The 21,904-nt window shown below is 37.0% G+C and overlaps 1 protein-coding gene across 5 annotated transcripts in view; it reads left to right on the plus strand.

Moving 5' to 3' along the window:
• LOC118737949 (alpha-1,6-mannosyl-glycoprotein 2-beta-N-acetylglucosaminyltransferase) overlaps positions 1 to 21,612 on the plus strand; it is a 61,901-nt gene extending 40,289 nt beyond the window's left edge. The window contains exons 5-12 of one of the 5 annotated variants that reach the window (XM_036468779.1): positions 556 to 731; positions 2,024 to 2,176; positions 2,268 to 2,356; positions 2,417 to 2,589; positions 2,665 to 2,825; positions 3,171 to 3,530; positions 20,743 to 20,957; positions 21,306 to 21,612. In XM_036468779.1, coding sequence (XP_036324672.1) covers positions 556 to 731; positions 2,024 to 2,176; positions 2,268 to 2,356; positions 2,417 to 2,589; positions 2,665 to 2,825; positions 3,171 to 3,530; positions 20,743 to 20,957; positions 21,306 to 21,534 — 1,556 coding nt within the window. In that variant the 3' untranslated portion in view covers positions 21,535 to 21,612. Of the gene's footprint in view, positions 1 to 555; positions 732 to 2,023; positions 2,177 to 2,267; positions 2,357 to 2,416; positions 2,590 to 2,664; positions 2,826 to 3,170; positions 3,531 to 5,194; positions 6,177 to 20,742; positions 20,958 to 21,305 lie in introns of those variants that run through there. The other 4 variants (XM_036468780.1, XM_036468782.1, XM_036468781.1 and 1 more) reach the window with 4 other exon arrangements.
• Positions 21,613 to 21,904: the final 292 nt, after the last annotated feature.

The raw sequence follows: 21,904 nt of genomic DNA on the forward strand, positions 1-21,904 counted from the left end.
TATATCTACAGCTTATATTTTTCATATCCACGCGTTTTAAAGGAAATTAGTATTATTTTTATTTTTTCACAAAAATCAAGTTGGAATTGTTGCATTAAAAAAAGTTAACAAATCAATACAAAAACCTTAAAAAACTGTGACAATGATTATAGACTGCGATATAGTGACATTTTGACAGAATAAAACATAACCAAAGATGACAGAAAATTAGGATGCTGGCTATGTTTATGGCTCTCTTATATTCTATGTCGTTTGTGATAACGAAAGTTCTGCCACGTTTATACGAAAAATTTTTTTAGGGCCAGAGTACAAGGATACCCTTATCAAATTAATGAAGAAAACACTGAAAAATCGGGACTTAATCGGTACAAATATGAATAATCGGGACATTTATACGTCCCAACTTTTAAAAAATATTCAGCGAGACAATTTTCCCTAAAACGGTACTGTCCAGGCAAAATCGGTATGAATGGTCACCGAAACTATAGTTCTTACATATATACAGACAAATAAATCAATTTTCGAATTCGCTTGACCTTTTCTTTCTAATTCCAGTGCAGCATAATAACACCAGTACGGGTAGATATAATGCCTCTTATATGGATTATTATCATCCTCCAAATATTTCGGAGATAAAGCAACAAATCGCCAAGTATAATGAACTGCAAATAGTTTTAAATGAGGACACATATGGTCCGCTACAAAATGATTCTGTGATAATTGTAATACAGGTGAGGTGAAGTACATATAGTACATATTTCATATATTGAAGCATCATGCACTTACATACATATCATGCTCATCATTGGCATAGTCGCAAAAAGATCGTTTTTTAGAGGAAAAAGATATCTAAATAGTTTCAGTGAAAATTACTACGCTGCAACGTTCCACTTTTACGTAATCACTAAGGTTTGCTTACCTATTGGGCTCATGCTTAAACGCGAGCTTAACTTCCGACCCGATTTCCAGTACAAATTCTTGAATTTCAGCTCACTTTGTCAGTGCAAATTTGAGTGTGAGCTTAAACTAATTTTTTATGCATAGAGCCCATTAACTTTGGTCATAGCTTATGAGTAACATTATTTCCTGCGAATATTTCAAAAAAAAAAAGAAGCGCATTATTGAATTTTTCAAACCATAACGCGAACGTGTTTAGTCGCAGCGTAGGACTTCCCATTGTAAATATTTAGATAATTTTCTCCTCTCCAGTAAAATTAGCAGCGATGCGCAAAATTTCCAATTATTTTCATATAATTAAAAATATTTTTTTATCAACATTGCGTAATTTTAAGTAGTTTAATTTTCCAAGAAATACGGTCTGTATTTTATTAAATTACACTGTGAGGACGCTAAAATTATACAAAAAACGCCCAGATACGTAAACTTATGTAATTTTGAGTCGTAAATTAAGAATCTGAAAACGGTTTTCTAGATCAGTCCATTTTCCCAGAATACTTTCATTTTAAGTTTGCATTGCAAATGAAAAAAAAATCAACTTTTAACATCGAAAATGTTATTCATACGCCATGTGCGAGTATGTCCGGGTATGGCCATGTGCGATATGGCGTATGAGTGACATTATTTCTTGCTGCTTAGTTCATACATAAAATTATTGCACATTTTCATTTGACCATTCAAAAGTAGTTTAATTATCCATCGATTTTCATCGTTAGTAGCTTGATTTTTTGGCAAAATAACATGCTCTAATACACTATAGAGCTATAAAAAAGGTGTTTTTTTTGTAATTTTTTCCTTGTTAAAGTATGAAGTTTTTTTCATAAAAATTATAATATTTTAGAAAAAAAGCGGTAAACATTTCTATCCATAATCTACGACCTAAAATGAGGTTTACGTGCATCGGCATTTTTTTGTGTCAGATTTTCTCTAGAGTATTATTCGAGGGTACACCTAAAAATTGTGCCAGATTGTATACGCTAAAGATTGTTATTTACTGTACACTTACTTGCACACACAAACACACATTTCGGACAAAAAATACTCAGAAATAAATTTCTAAATTTAGGTGCATACACGTATAACCTACCTACGCCATTTGATCGTTAGTCTGGCGCAGGCCAAGGACATTTCTAAGACTTTATTAATATTCTCGCATGACTACTACGACGATGACATCAATGATTTAGTGCAAACTATTGATTTCTGTAAGGTCATACAGGTAATTAACAAATACCATTAAAGCTTAACTACTTTGGTAAGAAAAATTTTTCATTACCATTCGTTAACATGTATCACTTTTTATTTCACAGATATTTTATCCTTACTCCATACAAACTCATCCGAATGAGTTTCCTGGCGTAGACCCGAATGACTGTCCGCGTGACATGAAGAAGGATCAGTGAGTGCCAAATTTTTAACAAGAGCATAATTTGTACAAATTATCTTACCATTTTCTCAGCAATTTTATTACATTCTTTTTGAACAGAGCCATCGTACGCAAATGCAATAATGCCCTCTACCCCGACCTATACGGGCATTACAGGGAAGCGAAGTTTACACAGACAAAACATCATTGGTGGTGGAAGGCGAATCGTGTATTTGACCAGTTGGATGTGACACGTTATCATACTGGTTAGTTAAATATGACATATTTAAAGGAAAGAAAATTGTAATTCATTATAATTAAATCTACACAAATATTTGCAGGTCTGGTATTGTTCCTAGAGGAAGATCATTATGTGGCCGAAGATTTTCTCTATCTCCTCGAAATGATGCAGTCTTCAATAGGCAGTTTATGTCCGCAGTGCGATATACTTTCGCTGGGCACATATTTAAAGACCTTCAACTACTACACATATAATAGTAAAGTAAGTTTTGGTACTTATATAAAATTTCACAAAAAATTTATTACATTGTCTAAAAGCCATTTTAACTCTTAAGGGTACAATTATTATTAGTTTTATTCAATGATATTCATTAATAATGTACTATACTTACAAAAGAAACATAACAGAACGCATTTGAAATTTAGCGCTTTAAACTGCTTTTGAGCTCATTAACCTATTTCTCTCTCTTTCTCTCTTTTTTTACAATTACAAATATGTTTTCGTTGAATTTTAATTCACATCACTGCGCTACCAATTATCCCCCAATTCATTTGTTTTCTTATTTACTGAACCATTTAATTTTTGGATATGTACTAATGGCGACAGACTAATAAGAAATCCCTTAGCAGTCAATATGCTTCCTCGCTGCTCACTTCCAGCAATTTATTAGGATATAATCGCAATAAAAATAGAAACTCACAGCAATTGTCATCGCACGCATCGTCATCGTCATCGTCCACATCAGCTGCGAATAGTTTTAATAAAAAGTATTTTAACGAAAATAATAAAGATAAAGTCTATGTCGGTGATACACTCACCAACAACAACAACAACAACAACGCACACATCATTAACAACCACCACAATACCATTATCACTTCCACCACAACCACAACAGATAAAAGCGCCGCACAGCAATCGTGGAGTTATCACGTGCTACCATCACTGTATTCTGTCTATCAGAAGGTAGTTGGGCTAATAAAAAAAAACAGAAAAAAGTAACATGTTCATGTACACATTTAACCCAAGCAATTTTTTTTTTTAATTAAGTCTTATTTATACATACATACATGTATTTGAATGTTTTGTATTGAAGTAACTAATTTGTTTTAAATCATTAATCGATATTGCCTGATTGTCGTCATTTGTGTCCTTGTTAAACTCCTTTCAGTTTGTATTTGTATTATATATCTAACTATGCTTGTATGATCGACGCTTTTTGTATGTAATACAGTACATTGTACTTTATTTTTAGTTTTTTTTCAATTACAAATGTTTCTATTTTTATAACTGTCCAAGCTTTCATTTTAATTTGCTAGTCGGTTGCACGAAATTTCAAAGCTGTCGCAATTTGAGCCATTACGTTTGTAGATATTGCTTTTAAATTTACCTATGTACTTACATACATACCTACATACATATTGTGCCACCATTCGACGTCATTCATTTGAACATTTCATTGCAGTAACACTTTTTATATATGTATGTATGTATGTACTGAAGATAAGAAGTCAGAGAAGCGTGTGGAGAGAGGTTGACAGGAAGTCTAACCGAGAGGACGTGGGAAATTCTGATTTAATTACCGACGATTCTGGCGGATATCTAACAGATGTCTGACCAAATAATCATAGAAAATAAGAATTATCAGACGTGAATGCCCGAAATCGGACATAATTCGATCAGACACATCGGACAAGGAAATAAAAAAGAAACATCTCCAGACACTCCAGTAAGACTTGTCTAAATAGTACACTTTTTATTCCGACTTGTCTGATATCAATGAATTGTCTGGGAAATGTGCTAGCTGGGGAGTTTCCGGTCCTTAATGGAAAAATGTGGCTAAAGTACTGATGAGAACTTAACCGCGTAATATAACGCCATGCAGGTATCGAAACTTTCACATGGATGTAGTATAGAAAGAAAGTATCGGTACCCGAAATATATCGAATTTAAAGTATACGACTACTGTGTATCGGTACTGGTTAACCGAGATCTAACTGTACATACACGCATATCCCACATATTTACTAGCAAACATCTAGTAGATATCTACGCCGCTTAGTCCGATCTAATTCATTCAACAACAATATATGTATTTATATTAGGGTGGGTCACTTTTGGCAGACTTTTCGACTATGAGCGTATAGAACAGAAGGATTCTACGTGAAATTCTAAGCAAATTTGCGGACCCATAGTAAAATTAACTTGGAGTTTGCCAAATTGCGAAAGCAGGTGTCTTAGAATTTTCCTGTAGTGTCGTAAATAAGTGCTTAAATTTTGTATAAAAACATCCTATGGACTTAGGTTTTTGTTTTTAATTTTACCAGAGGGCGCAAAAGTGAAAATTTTGACATATTCTTCGATATCTACTTTCACAATTTGGCAAACTCCAAATTGATTTTACACCCAATCTTCCTTCGGAAAATTTGCTTAGAATTGCACGTAAACTCTTCCTATGCTACTAATGTATCTATATACATAAATTCTGCATTGTTGTGTGTACGTACATAGTTAGTTGTAAATCTTTGTTTATTGTGTATTTTTGTAATAAATGTTTTTAATTGTGCTTATTTATTTATGGTGTTTCACATTTTCTAACCATATGTATGTTGAATTATGTAATTGTTTAGGTTCTTTACCGTACATCACATATGCCAAAGCCACCAACACAAACTAAATTTCTTGAGGTATCTACTGATCTGTATCTATATTAGATGACACCAATTTACTTAGCAAAAGTTAATATTCAGCAAGAAAAAGAACACAGCAAATATTTAGATTTTACATAGATTCGAAAGCAATGATTAGTCTTTATTAGTGAATACTAACCACTTTTAATATGTCTACTTACTTTAATACACAGATATAAATATTCATTTATGTATCGATGTGTTATCAAACAAAAGATGCGAATATTAAAAATTATTTTAACACAATACCGCTTTCTATTAACCCATGCATACATCATATGTATCTATATTGTTGAAAGTAAGTACCCAATAAACATTTGGGTTGGAGGTCAAATGGAGATCCACTACATATTCCAATGTCCAATGTTGATTCTCAAGTGTACCTCAATTGGAGAACCAACCATTTTCTAACAAAGGGGCACATTTTTGTACATATTATTATTTTGCAATAATCTGAGTTTTTCATTTGAGAAAAACTTGCATATTATTTTGAGTTCAAACTTTATTAAAATTTAGTCAAACCTTGGGAAATTTTTTTTAGAAAAATGTTGTGTATCTACTTGAGAATCAAGAATTTCTTTAAGATTGAAAAAAGTGGAAAAATGTTTGCATTGGGCATAGAGTAAATGCCCTTCCACATACAACTTTGGCGTTGCATTGTCATTGACAACGCTTCAATAGCTGACTATGAATACATGAATTCCATTGCAGCCGTTCACATAGCAAAAATTTGGCAACGCTAACGTCAACACAAAGCAGAAACAAGCAGAAACTCTCAACTTGTCGCGTGCGTCGTTCATCAGCTGTTTCAAACAAAAAAAAATTTGTGTGAAATATTTTTCCTTTTTAATCAAACGCGTGCAAGATATATCGTTTTCAATGTAATTCTTCTTCTTTATTGGCGCTGTAACCGCCTAAGCGATTTTGGCCGAGTCCAAAACAGCACACCAGTCATTTGTCTTCTGTGCTAACTGACGCCAATTGGAAATGCCAAGTGAAGCCATCGCAGTGGCGGCCTCCCTCTTCCTCTACTACCACCAGCGGGTTCCGAATTGAATATTTTCAGAGCTGGAGCGTCGGTGTCCATTCGAACGACATGGCCAAGCCAGCGGATCCGCTGAATTTCAATTCGCTCCATTATGTCCATTTCATTGTAAAGCTCATACAGCTCATCGTTCCATCGTCTGCGGTACTCGCCGTCGCCAACGCGTAAAGGCCCGTAAATCTTCCGCAGAATCTTTCTCTCGAATACTCCCAAGAGCCGCCTCATCGGATGTTATCATTGTCCATGCTTCTGCGCCATTTACCAGCACGGGCATGATGAGTGACTTATAGAGCGTGGCTTTCGTACGTCGAGAGAGGACTTTACTCCTTAATTGCCTACTCAGTCCAAAGTAACACTTGTTGGCAAGAGTGATTCTTCGTTGGATTTCAAAGCTGACATTATTATCGGTGTTAATGCTGCTTCCCAAATAAACGAAGTCGTCTACTTTTTCAAACTTGTAACTGTCAACAGTGACGTGGGTGCCAAGACGCGTATGCTCTGACTGTTTGTGTGATGACCTTCCTCGTGGTCCTCGTTCACCACCAGACCCATTCGCTTCGCTTCTCTATCCAATCCCGATAATATCGATGTCGTCGGCATACGCCAGCAATTGTACGCTCTTGTAAAGTATGGTGCCTGAGCGGTTCAGTTCTGCGGCTCTTATTATCTTCTCCAACATCAGATAAAAGAAATTACATGAAAGGGAGTCCCCTTGTCTGAAAGCTTGTTTGGTACCAAACGGCTCGGTGAGGTCCTTCCCTATTCTGATGGAGCTGGTGGTATTGCTCAACGTCATTCTACACAGCCGTATTAGTTTCGCGGGGATACCAAATTCAGACATCGCGCCATAAAGACAACTTCTCTTCATGCTGTCGAAAGCGGCTTTGAAATCGACAAATAGATGGTGGGTGTCGATCCTATGCTCGCGGGTCTTTTCCAAGATTTGGCGTATTGTGAATACCTGATCTATGGTGGATTTGCCAGGCCTAAGGCCACACTGATAAGGTCCAATCAGTTCGTAGACGGTGGGCTTCAGTCTCACGCTCAATACGCTCGGTAAGACCTTGTAGCCTATACTTAGAAGGTTAATCCCGCGGTAGTTGGCGCGAATAACGGGGTCACCTTTCTTGTGGATTGGGCAGAGCACACTTAAATTCCAGTCGTCGGGCATGCGTTCATCTGACCATATTCTGCATACGAGCTGATGCATGCACCTCAACCAGCTCCTCGCCGCCGTACTTGAATAGCTCGGCTGGCAGGCCGCGTAATCGCTATTCTTACCTCGTCATAGTCAGGCGGTGGGACAGCTACTCAATCACCATCGACTGGGAACTCAGGTTCGTCTTATCCACTACTTTCAGCGCTGCTACCATTCAATAGGTTGTAAAAGTGTTCCCTACACAATTTAAGTACATTCTGGACATCGGTCACTAGGTCGCCATTGTTGTTCTTACAGAGGAGTTCGCCCCGATCTTGAAACCTTCCATATGTTTTAATTGGGAGCAAGGCATATCAAACAGTAGCATTAGAGCAAAAACAAAATTTACGTGCATTTTGTTGTTGCTTCTAGTATCTAAAGTGTCAAAATCTGTTCTGATTTTTTCTTTTGTAAATCAACGTGTGCCATGACAAAAATACAAATACAAAATTAAAATTGAAAAAAATAAAAAATTTTGCAACTTTATTTCTTAATAAATTTGTTTGCCAGACCTAGTTATCACCGTTTGTGCTGCTGAGTTTGATGAACGTTCCTAAAGCTGCTATTCAATCGCTTGTTTTGTAGATTTTGACAGTTGAGAATTTTTGTGAGAATAAATTAATAATATTTGACATTTTAGACACCAAATAATTTACGAAAAAAATTAAATCATCTGCTCTACTGATACTACCTGTTCAATATGCCTTGATTGGGAAACATATTTATTTACAATCAAGTCTTGGTTACTAGTCCCTCCAAATACTACCCTTTAAACAATTTTCTGAGTGTTCAGAATTTGTGAGTGTAAAATGAGTCTTCCGTCATAAATATGATTTTGAGACCAGTTAACCAGACTGACACATTTCGGGCTCTTTTGGTGTCATAAATTCTGTGTTGAACATAAGTAACAAAGTTCACATATAAGTAAAAGCTTATTAGTAATCAGAATTATAAAGAATATTTGTTTTTAATACTCAGAAAGCGTCATAATTCAGACTCTAAAATGACTCCGAACTTGGACTCCTATTCGCATGCCCTTCTAGGAAGGTTTCTAGGAAGGGAAATATGCTCTTTTCTGACTCTTTTTTGAGCTCATAATGGGCCATTATCCTCAACTTACTATGCACTTAACTATGGTTGCTTTTCATAATATGTATACTAGGGTGGTCATATATATCCCTATTTTTTATTTTGAAATCACAAAATTTTTAGAAGTCGCTTAAAGCGCTCAAAATTTTTCATGTATTTTATACGGGGAAAAACAGCTTTTCGTAGAAATGGTATGGGATTCTTGAGCATCAATATTTTTCTGTTTCTCTCCAGGAGATTTCCAGTACCATTTTTCGTAGTAACTATATTTTACAGGTCCGCCAAAACTCCCAGGGGTATCGAAATAGTATTTATACTTCTGCACCGCACGATGTAAATTGCTTATGTCTCCTTTAATTTATGGTATCTACGGGGGTGGTCCCAAAACTACCCGGCCTAACCTACAGATGGCGGTAGTTGTTTGAAAAATATCACTGTGTTAAAAAGTACACAATCTATAAAGCAAATGTTTCAAGTTTGAAAACGCCGCGTTGTTTAGTATATGTGTTATTTAATAAGAAAAGTCGACATATTAATATTGCATTGGCTTTACTCAACAGGGTATTAATTTTCGCTTGCATTATTTTATGCGTAGCTTGCACTTTATGCCTTTTAGTGTATTCTTATAGCCAAATAATTTGGCATGTGTCAATTTACATATAAGACATTGTTGATTAAGGCACACAAATAAGAGTAGACGCAAAATGTGGAATATGCTTGTGTCAACAAAAACGTGGGAATAAAGCATTTGCATTAATTATGCTTATGTAGACCAAAACGTGGGAATAAAGCCTTTACAATAATTTTGCTTACGATCTAAAGTTTTTATGGCTTATTATTTAGCTACGTAAGCATTTAGTTTGTATAAAAACGTAATCATTAATTCAATAAAGACTTGAAAGCAACGAAGCAAACAACAGTGTTCGAACTTGGCGTAATCGCTACTGTTACGAACGTTCTGGTGACCCCGGTGAAAGGACATTCTGCTTAAACAAGGCCAGTGCAGCAGTTTAAGGACCCACAAAACTACAAGAAGAAAAATGGAAGCAGTCTGCGCAGAAGCACGTCATGATACTGGAACCAAACATAAAGCTTCCAACGAGTACACTAGACTAGTTCGCAGCCAAGGGGTAATGATGGCCTCGTTGCGACGGTTACTGAACGACAACGTTTCACCACAATGTGTTCCAACAATTAATAAGCTGTGGGAAAATATAGAAGACATTCACTTCAGAATATATGAGATGTTCGACAACCCAACCGAGCAGGGCTAAAAGGTCGATAACTTCATTTCACTTGAAGAAAAGGTATGGAGTACTTTGCAAGCAGCTAACAGTGACTCACATACTGAGCAATCTTCAAACCGACTTCCGATTCAACTGCAATCAATTTCATTGACGAAGATAATAATTCCAAAATTCGATGGCACCTATTTAAAATGGCAAGAATTTCATGATCTATTCTTGAAACTGGTAATAAATCAACCTCTTTCAAAAGTTCAGAAAATGTGGTACTTGAAAACTCACTTAGTGGGGGAGGCTGGAAATCTAATTAAACATTTCACATCAACAGGAGAGCATTTTGATGCATCTTGGTTCATGCTTCTGGAGCGTTACAACAACAAACGCTTGCTGGTGAGCAAGTTAGTTAGTGGGATCCACTTCTTCTCCCCCTTCTAATGAAGAAACTGGATCAACCGACTCGTTTGCAGTACGAACAATCATTATCAAAGCCACGGAAGGTAAAAACACTCAATGAATTCCTGCAATTTCTGGAGAAACACTTTCAATCCATGGAAGCGATGGGTGTCAAAGACAAATCTACAAGCTCAACGGCAAAGGTGTGCACTTCAGCCACATCCAAAGGTCATAAGAATGACACTTGCAGCATGTGCAAAAAAGGAAAACATCCATTATTTTTTGCAAGGCATTTTTACAACAGTCTCCATCGGCACGCTTTCAATTCATACAAGGGCAGAAATATTGCCACAATTGCCTTAAACCGGGACATGGTTCTAAAAATTGTATATTAAGAAACTGAAGAAAAACACAACTCGCTGTTACATTTCGAGGATTCAAAAAGGGATGTGAGCAAAGACATCAGGCAACGGATCGCAAAGTACTACAGCATCCAGGACCAAATCAATACCATCAAAAGACGAAGCAACGTCACTTACCACCGCAAAGCACACAAAGTCAAACACATATGTACTACTCAGCACTGCCATGGTGAAAGTTAGAGGAATCGGAACAGAAGTGCAGTGTCGGGCAATTCTCGATTCACGCTCACAAGTTAATTTTGTGACTGAACGATTGGTTAAACGTCTTGGCATCTCAACTAAACCATCATCAATCTCCATTAGTGGCATCAAGTCGAGGAGCACCAAGATACAGCATCGAGTCAATGTGGCGCTACAGTCTCGGATCAACAACTTTACAACGCGGCTAGAGACAGTGGTATTGCCTCAGATTATATCCCCGCAGCCTTCGCAAGAAATCAAGATCGACGAATGGCAAATACCTGAGAACATCATGTTAGCCGATACATCATTCAATCATCCTGACAAAATTGATATATTGTTGGGCGGAATTCTACAACCAACTGATGGCAGCAGGGCAAATCAAACTGTCAGATGACTTACCCATTCTACAGAATACAGTGCTGGGATGGATCATCGCGGGAAAAGTTGGGGGCAACTACATCTCAAATGCAATATGTGGAATCTGTTCCAACGATAACATCAACTTAGATGCAACCATTGCTCGATTATGGAAACTTGAGGATGTTGCAACTGTAAGAAGACAACATTCCGTAGCAGAAAAACAGTGCGAAGCTCATTTCGCACAACATACACTCATCAATGAAAATGGGAGATTCGTGGTAAGGCTACCATTTCATGAAAATCCGGAGGCCTTAGTGGAATCCTATGGGATGGCGTATAATCGATTACTGGCCTTAGAACGTCGACTGGCAAAATCGCTCCAGACAAAGAATCAATATGTACAATTTATGGAGGAAGATGAGAACTTGGGGCACATGACGGTAGTGGATATTGATTCCATCAGTAAACCTAGGTACTTCATTCCTCACCATTGCATTGTGAGACCCGAAAGCCGCACGACCAAATGACGTGTGGTGTTCGACGCATCAGCAAAATCGTCCACTAGCATGTCTTTGAACGACCTCATGAATACCGGACCCACTGTTCAGAGCGAGCTTTTCACCATTTTACTTCGCTTCCGTTTGCCCAGGTTCGTCTTCACCACAGATATAGAAAAAATGTATCGACAGATGCTCATTCAACCGGACGAGCGCAAATTCCAACTTATCATCTGGCGAAAGGATTCAAGCCTACCAATAAAGCATTATCCGCTAAATACAATCACATATGGGACAAGATATGCTCCATATTTAGCCACCAAATGTTTGCAGAAAATTGCAAAAGAAAATGCACTACAATATCCTCTTAGTGCTCAGTTTCTACAGGACAATTTTTATGTAGATGACGGAATTGGTGGGTCAGACAGCTTAAACACGACGATGGAAATGCAACAGCAACTGATACACATCTTAAAACAACGTGGTCTTAGCCTAAGAAAATGGTGCGCCAATCGCTCACAATTACTGCAAAATGTTGGCATGGAGGAACAAGAAGTTGACATAGACTTTGACAATGACATCAATCAAACTATTAAAACATTGGGGTTAACATGTATGCCTAAGATGGATCGATTCTGCGTAAAGGTATGCCTAGGAAGCTGCAGTCTTGCAACTAAACGCTCAGTCAGGATACTAGCACCAATCGTAGTCATGGCAAAAATGTTTATTCAAGATCTCTGGCAACTTAAACTGACATGGGATGAAGCATTACCAACCGATTTGAATGAGAGATGGACAACATTCCGAAATGATATGCAAAAATTGGACAACATGCAAGTTTGACGGCACGTGTTTGAAGGATACATCCCAGCAAAAATTCAAATTCAAATTCATGTCTTCTTCGACGCATCAGAGAAGGCATATGGTACTGCGATTTCCATTAGATCTGAACTGGAGGAGGGACGAGTACAAGTGAGGCTGCTCTGTGCAAAATCACGTGTGGCACCCTTGAAACGGCAAACTATTCCTCGGCTTAAGCTCTGTGCATCAGTACTGTGTGCTCAACTAACTACAAGGGTCAAATCAGACCTTAAGCTAGACGATGTGGCTACATACTTTTGGACTGATTCACAAATCGTTTTGGCATGGATTAACTCATCCTCAGCATCATACCAAACATTTGTGGCAAACCGTATAGCTGTTATTCATGAGCACACTACCGCTGAACAATGGCGGCATGTAAGCTCAAAAGACAACACAGCTGACATTCTGTCACGAGGACTGCCGCCGGGGAGACTAGAAACCTGCAGTATGTGGTTTTATGAGCCAACAATCTTGCTTGGTAAAAAAGACACTTGGCCTTCAAAGTATTCCAAGGCATTATCAGTAATCGACGAAGGTATCAACATGGAATGGAAAAGGGTGACATCAGTCGCCGTTCCAACCACTGGACATGAAGGAAGCGTACTTTATAGCATTCGACACAATGGCTCTTTCAAAACATTACAAAGAGTGACAGGCTACATGCTGAAATTTATCAACCAGGCCAGAAACCATTCGCGGCAGTCAGACATTCCCTTCACCGTACACGAATTGGAAAAAGCGCTTGTGGTAATCGTTCGTACAATGCAGTAGTTGGACTTTGAGGAAGAGCTTCAGCACCTTAAAAAATACAACGAAGTTCGCAAAAACAGTTCTTTCCGCAGCCGGTCACCGTTTCTGGACAATAATGGCATCATCCAAGTTGGGGGGCGTCTACAAGCAACAGAACTTGCATACGATGCCAAACAACTATGCTAATTCCACATAACAATTAACTCGCCAAATTATTAGTAGAAATAATAAATAAAGAAAACCGTCATTGTGGACCTCAAGCGCTCTTAGCTTACACAAGGCAAAGATTTTGGCCTATTAAGGGAAAATTGCTGACACGATCAACTGTGCTAAACTGTGTAAAATGCACCAAAGCTAAGCCAAAACTAATGAGTCAAATTATAGGGAACTTGCCTTCAACAAGAGTAACTCCAGCAAGACCATTCATCAACTCAGGCGTGGACTTCTGCGGGCCATTTTGGGTTCACTTCAAGATAAGGGGAAAGAAACCACAAAAGGCCTATGTAGCGGTATTTTGCTGTTTTGCCACAAAGCCAGTACATTTGGAATTAGTCAGCGACTTAACGACGGATGCATTTATTGGTGCCTTAAAACGATTTATAAGCCGAAGAGGACATTGTCAAAATTTATATTGTGACAACGCAACCAAATTTGTAGGCGCGAAAAACCAGCTTTCTGAACTTACTGACGTTGTTAAATCAGCTAAGCATCTACTAATAAGAAGCACCTCGACAGCGTCCTCAACGTATGAAGTATTGGACACGGTAATCATCGAGGTGGAAGGAATCCTAAATTCCAGACCAATCAGCCCAATGTCCGACAATCCTAACGATCTAACAGCTTTAACTCCAGGCCACTTCCTTATAGGAGAACCCCTTAATGCATAAGTTGATCCAACGTGTGGGCCACAGCAAACAAATTTATTAACAAGATGGAAACTCAAACGCGAGTTTTGGAACCGGTGGTCCCGCGAATATTTATCTGACCTTCAGCTGCGAAATAAGTGGAAGATACAACACAACAACATCAACGTATGTGACATGATGATCATCAAAGAAGACAACACACTGGTACTGCAGTGGCTATTAGGAAGAATCATCAATGTATATGAAGAAAACGACGGTGTAGTGAGAGTGGCTGATGTAAAAACTGCTAGTGGCACTTGCAAGAGGCCTATTCATCGGCTTGCACCCTTGCCCAAGGAAACAAATGTTGCCACAGAACGACAATCAACCAACAAATTGCTTGACGAAGATAAAATTCCATCAAGGAGGAATAATCCTTCCTTACACCAAGGACTTGCTACACTTCTGATTACCCTACTCATCTTACCATTGGCTTTAGGAGCTGAACTTCAAAATAAGCGATTTGGATCAAGGCTTGGCATTCAATTTGAAGGAATAGGCTCAACAGCCATATCAACCACCGATTGGAACCTAATAATCTACTATGACATGGAAGGATTTTTGGTAGAACTCGCAGCGCTGTCAAATGGCACAAGGGCCCTGCGCCATTTGTGTCAAGAAATCACAAAGCTCATGTCTTTCTCTCAAAACTATCACACACGTTAAAAATTAACTGCATCTGCTGCACCTGATCAGAAATCAAACATCCATTGTGGACTCAACCATCAACATTTTGAAGCAGGATCAAAAAGCGGTCAAGAGGAAGTTCGACATCATTGATCAACAAGTCAGTCAAATATTCCAGAGGATCAGCAACGACACGCATGAGATATACCAAGAAAAATTGTTTCGAATCTTTTCCTCGTTATCCATCCATCTCACACTTATGGCAGCCAATTTGCAAAGAATGCCATCTGCAATATTGGCCGTTCTAATAGATACTCATCACGGAAAAATAAGTCCTCTTATGCTGACGCACAGCCAATTGCAAGACGAAGTAAACAAAATTAAACTTCACTTATCAGCACCATTGGAACTGCCTGTAAACTATGAAGATTTACTCCAGCTATACCAACTCATGACGGTTAAGGGAGGACTTACAGAAAAGTATGTGTATGTTGTATTCAGCATCACATTGCCTCTGGTAGAGCATGATCGATACGACTTATTCAATCTGCTACCAATTCCTACTTGGACTAATGGGACTATGATAGAAATAAGTCTGTGTTCTGCAGTTTTGGCAATAAACACAGCTCTCGGTCAATATTTCCCTATGAGCATCTCCAAATTTCAATCTTGAGTGGATAATAAAAATGGAAATTACATCTGTTCTAGAATTCAAATTTGTTGTAGTCACGGTTCATCTATATGCTCATGTGAAGTAAATTTGTTCAACAACAACACCCAGTCAAGTTGTCAACTGCGAAAAACACCAAACGATGTTGCATGGATATCACTACAGCAGTTTCATCTCGTGCGACAGCAGTATGTGGAAAAGAAATCATTCAGGTGATTCTAAAAGGATCAGGACTGTTATCACTCCAACCAGACTGCATACTCAAACATAATTTTATATCAGTTCAAGCAGATCAGTTGATATCGACGAGTCTTTGCTCGTCCTACACTAGCCTGGGAGAAATTTCCGAAGTAGCTGCAGCAGAACATATAAAGCCTCTTCTTCAATCACGGGATGATGAGAAATACATAACACAAATACAAAACCTCACGTCCTTACAATTATCATTGGCCAATCAACTCATATTAGAACTCCCAAACAAACTTGAAGCACAAAATGCGCACCACATAACAGTTGGATACACTGCCTTGGTTACAGTTTTGTGCCTTTTGGTGTTCATGCTAGTCAAGAAAAAATTTAAAACAGCCAAACAGGAAACATTGTACGCATCCACGACTGCGACCACATCCGGTCAAAATGAAAAATCCACACCTGCGCCTCGACATTCTCAACGAAGCTTGGACTTTACGATAAACATTTAGAACAGAACCTGCCAAGGAATTCGAGCTGCGCTCACCGGGGGAGGATGTTATTTAATAAGAAAAGTCGACATATTAATATTGCATTGGCTTTACTCAATAGGGTATTAGTTTTCGCTTGCATTCTTTTATGCGTAGCTTGCACTTTATGCCTTTTAGTGTATTCTTATAGCCAAATAATTTGCCATGTGTCAATTTAAGACATTGTTGATTACGGCACACAAATGAAAGTAGACGCAAAATGTGGAATATGCTTATGGCAACAAAAACGTGGGAATGAAGCATTTGCGTTAATTATGCTTACGTCTAAAGTTTTTATGGCCTTATTATTTAGCTACGTAAGCATTTACTTGAAAGCAACCAAGAAAACAACAGTGTTCGAACTTGGCTTAATCGCTACTGCTAAGGCCTCAGCCAATATATGGAGAAATCTAAAAAATAGGTACACTTTCAAAATAAAAATTTTAATTTTTAAATTTGTGAGCACACCTATATTTTATATATCATTTTATTCGTAATCTCTTAATAAATCGACTAATATAAGTGTAATTCATTTTCAACGAGTGCTTCAAAAGTTAGACGAGGAATAAACATGAAATAGGAAGCAAAAGAATGAGCTGGGTTCAAATTACGCTGTTCAAGTGGTAAACTTTGAGCAAAAATTTTGGCATGCCCCGTTTTACCAGATTGGCTCCGGTTTTCGAGATAACGGTACTTGAAAATTTGATTAAATTTTAACTATTTTATAAATAACTCCCTCGGTTTTGAAGTTATTTTACTAAAATTTTGCACATAACAGGTTTTTTAATATAACCGCAATTATTCCTTAAAATTATCGGAATAGGTTCACATTAACATATATGTAGCTCCAATACAACTGATTACTCAGATATGTGTTTTTGCGCTATAACTCTAACTTCATATTTGAATAATAAATTGTATGCGTGCTATATGTTAAATTGAACCTATACTAAATTTTAACCTGTTTAATTTTAAAACAACGTCTCTGATCAATCAGTTGTATGGGAGCTAGATGTTTCAGTGAACCGATTTCAATGATTTTATGGAATAGTTAAGGTAATATTAAGAAACGGTTATGTGCAAAATTTTGGTAAAATATCTTCAAAACGCACGGAGTTTTTTTATAAAATAGTTAAAATTTGAGCAAAGGTTGAAGTACCGCCATCTCGAAAAGTTGAGCCAATAGGGTAAAATTGAGGACGCCATTGAATTTAGAAGGCTCCAATTAAGTAAAAGCAACTATCAGAACATTTTTCGAAAAAAAGTTCCTTTGATACCACTCTCGAAATATTCCGACTAAAAGAAGGAGTATCATTAAATTTAAATTTGTTGAAGCATTTTACAGGTATATGTAATTTTATAAGGACTAGCAGTTATAGAAGGATTTAGATCGTTTCGACGTATTTTCCAAATGTGCCTTCAATTAAGGTGTTTTTGAAATAAAAATTACGCTCAAGATCGCAGAATATTTTATGTTTAAAAGTGGTTTTATTCTGAAAGCACACCACTTGCTAAGATGTCAAATTATTTGTAATTATTTGTAGAATACAATACATACTTAAAAAGTTCTTAAACTTAAATGCTTCAATGCTTCAAAACCTAAATTGTGAAATGTAGAATCACAGACTTTGAGTTACTTGTTATTGTCGTCATGGGCGTAGCCAGGTAGGGGCAGGGGGGTGCTCGAGCCCCCCCCCCCCCCCCACCTAACTTTCAAATTTTCCTTATATATATATAAAATAGTACCCTGAAATGCCAGCTTAATAGGGTCGAGCCCCCCCTAAATTTCACTCTGGCTACGCCGATGATTGTCGTTATTTTTTAATGCACACTTTTCTCACCTACTACATATGAAGTGTACACGTAAGTGCTAAATACCCATTAAATTTCAAATCAGAATATGGTGTGCTTCAAAAGTTATGACCAGGGAACGGATTTTATAGAAATTGCCTTATTTTCTGCTAAAGAGATAGAGTCTATTCGATTAAGTATGTCCACGATTTAGCTTTACCTGATTCCATATATACACATTTGATGTTGCCTTTTTTGCCTTTTTTAAGATATTTGCCTTTTTTTGCCTTTTCTACCTTTAAAAAAGTGATTATAGCATTTACAATTTTTTTTAAGATTAAAAAATATACACATGCCCATGCGGCTTATAGAAGCGCAGGGACCTCTTGCCAAATTGGTGTTGGAAAAATTCAAATCCGTTTTCTCAGCTAACGTAGGCTTAGAGACAATAAGGGGTGTGGATAAAATTGTAAAGGACGAGAAAACACCCTTATTCCTGATAATATGTACGTTTCAAACGTTCCATATTTAAATTGGGCTCCACTTGTATCAACTTACGTCGAGCACACATTTAGTACATTCAAGGCTTTTCTTCGCGAAAATCGAATGAAAATGCTGCCAGAAAACTACAAAATGCATCTTGTGGTTCAATGTTACTACAACTATACAGATTAAAGTTGTATGAGTTAGAAACTCGAAAGGATAAAATAGTCAAAGATTCAATGTAAAAATTTTTCATATAATGAAAAGTTCATAGTTTTTCTCTTTTTACTTGTAATATAAATATTTCTAAAATAAATGTATTTTTTGATTGTTCTTCGTATTTTCTGTCTTTTTAGTGCCTTATTTTGCTTTTTTTGCAATACCTAGTGCCTTTTCATGCCTTTTTCGCTATTTTGCTTTTGCCAGGTTTTTAGGTCCTAAAAATCCATTCCCTGGTTATGACATAATTAATAGTGCCCCTCTTAAAAATTACATAAAAAATTCACTTGTTTTCATTATTTTTTTAATTTAAACACCTATGGTTCAAAAGTTATGCAGCAAATTGATCCAAATTTTTTTTAAGGCATCAAGTATACGTCAATGAATTATATCCAAAAGCAACAAGCTTAATTTAGTTTGCAACAGTGAAAATAAAGCTAAACAACACAAAGGTTACCTGTTTTTTTAGATTTGCCCTTATACTTTGGGCGGGTCTGCTCATTCGTTTACAATAGTAAAATATTGGGTAGCAGAGTTTAAACGAGGCCGACCGAGCTGCCAAGACGAGCATCGCAGTGGTCGGCCAAATGAGGTGACGACTTCAGAAATGATGAATATAATCCACAAAGCGTTAATGGATGATCGTCGACTGAAAGGGCGCGAGATAGCAGATATAGTAGTCATTTCAAAAAGTACGGTACATCGCATATTATCGGAAGATTTGGAAATGAGAAAGCTGTGTCCAAGATGGGTGCCGCATTTGCTCGCACTCGACCAAAAAGAGGTGAACAGGTTTCAACTGAGTGTTTACCAAATTAATGTTTGAATTGCTGCCTCATGCACCCTATTCGCCAGATTTAGCCTCCTCGGACTATTTTCTGCTCCCCAACAAATAATGTCGGCAGTTAATGGCTATTTTGAGGAGCAAGACATTTATTATAAAAAGGGTATCGAACTTATAGAGCATCGCTGGGAAAACTGTATTAGAGCTGAAAGGAGATTATGTTGAAAAATAAATATATTTTTTATTATAGTGTTTTTAACTTTGCAATTAACAGTTACTAATAGCGATCAGTGTTACATCTGCATTTATATTCCGTTATTACACTTCCGAGATGAGTTACCTACAGCAAGCTGCTTTAATGGCTTATTTTAATCATTTTTGCATTTATGTATTGTTAACAGGGTTGGACACGCTGCACTAAATCGTGTAAGGGTATTGAAATTTGAAATACATTAGCACTAAGTGAATGAAAACAATTTGACACTACCACTAACCATACAGTGGTACTGAAAATTTTTTTTCACTAGCGCCGAGCACTTAGTTGTAGTGAATGGGCAATTAGTGGTACTGACAAATTGGCTTCACTACGACTATGCACCTAGTGGAAATGCATTTCACTACCTCTATATGGTTAGTGGCTATAAATTTTTGAAGTGGCTATATAGTTTTGTAAGGAAATGGGTATTAAAATCACAGATTCCCAAGTTTTCCTTAATTTGTAAACTAGTGTAATTAGTCAGTGCTAGTGAAATATTCGTTTACTTTCCGCTAACCAGATAATGATAGTGAAAATTCTATTTCACTGTCATTATGTAGTGCTAGTGAAATTTGAAATGCACTCCCACTACCACTAAAGCCCTAGTGGTAGTAAAAATTTCGATTTTAAGCAATTTCCCCAACTGCAATTTGTTAATGTTAAGCTGTAAAAAATAATTCCTCCGCCTTGAAAATGCATGGCTCGTTCTACCACTCTTGTATATTTCATTCTATTCCTTGTAAATCATATTTTTTATTTTACACCTACTGTCATTGTTGCGTTTAATATTTAATTGGAGACAATGCAAGTTTAATATTAAGTACTCCTACTTACTATTTATATTGAAGAACTGCCAAAATGCTCGAAATTTGCCAAAGTTTTTAGCTACTTACGTAAATAGTCCGTAGGCCTACATACATATATATAGAGAAGAAAATATCATTACCATGCAAACTGACATATGATTTTTTCCCCCATTTTCTCTAAAGGTCGAAGTAATGCCATGGATCAGCAGCAAGCATAATATGGGTTTCGCATTCAATCGCAGCACCTGGTCCAACATACGAAAGTGTGCGCAACATTTTTGTTTTTACGATGATTACAACTGGGATTGGTCGCTGCACTATGTGTCCCAGCAGTGCTTGAAAAAGAAGCTACACGCTATGATCGTCAAAGGTCCAAGAGTCTTCCATATTGGTGAATGGTAAGAAGCAGAATTAAAATATTTGTGTCTAAATACATACATACATGCTTGATTTCATTTCACACTTTCTTTTGAACCGACTTCAAAAAAATTTGAAGGTTATCAATTCGTCGGAATATTTTTATTTTTTATGTACTATGTTGCCGCATAACTTTGGACCATGTTAACCGATTTCGATAATTTTTCATCGGAAAGTTGGTACCTCCAGGATGGTCCCATACTAATTTTGTTTAGATCCGATAATTGGATCGTGAAGAAATTAACGATAATCTTAAATTTTTATATGAGAATTGAAGTCGGTTTTGTTTTTTGCTTAAAAATTACTTATATTTTTTTTTTAATTTACAGCGGGGTACATCATAAAAAGAAGAATTGCGAATCGAATCAAGTGATAGCAAAGGTGCAACAAGTCTTACGAATAGCACGCAAGTCTAAGCAGCTGTTTCCACGCAGCTTATCACTCACAGCGGCCAGTTTAGTAAAGAAGACCAAATTGCGAAAGGGTAACGGTGGGTGGGGTGATCGGCGGGATCATCAGTTATGCATGAATATGACGAAATCAAGCAATGAAAGTTGAACAAGAAAAACACCAAAGAATATATTGAAATAGCGAAATTTAGACACAAAAAATACACACACACAAACCACAATATAATTAACTAGAATTGTAATACACAATGCGGAACGGAAAAATGTGCACATATTTAGTAAAAAGAATTCACTTTTTAGCTAAATACATAATTTAAGAAACTTCCTTTGAAGCGTCAACTGTTGTTGAAAATGTATGTAAATTATTTCTTAAGAGCCATTTTCTCAAGTAGCTGTTAAAATTTATTTGCCTTTCAAATACATTTTTTGAGCGCAAAATTTGTGTTTAAAGGGCATATCAATTTTAAAAGCTACTTCAGATAACTGCTCTAAAGGAGTATTGTTTTAACGTTCATTCA

The sequence above is a fragment of the Rhagoletis pomonella genome, unplaced genomic scaffold (assembly GCF_013731165.1).
Source record: "Rhagoletis pomonella isolate Grant_MI unplaced genomic scaffold, Rhpom_1.0 Rhpom_scaffold_00004, whole genome shotgun sequence".
NCBI classification, from domain to species: Eukaryota; Metazoa; Arthropoda; class Insecta; order Diptera; family Tephritidae; genus Rhagoletis; species Rhagoletis pomonella.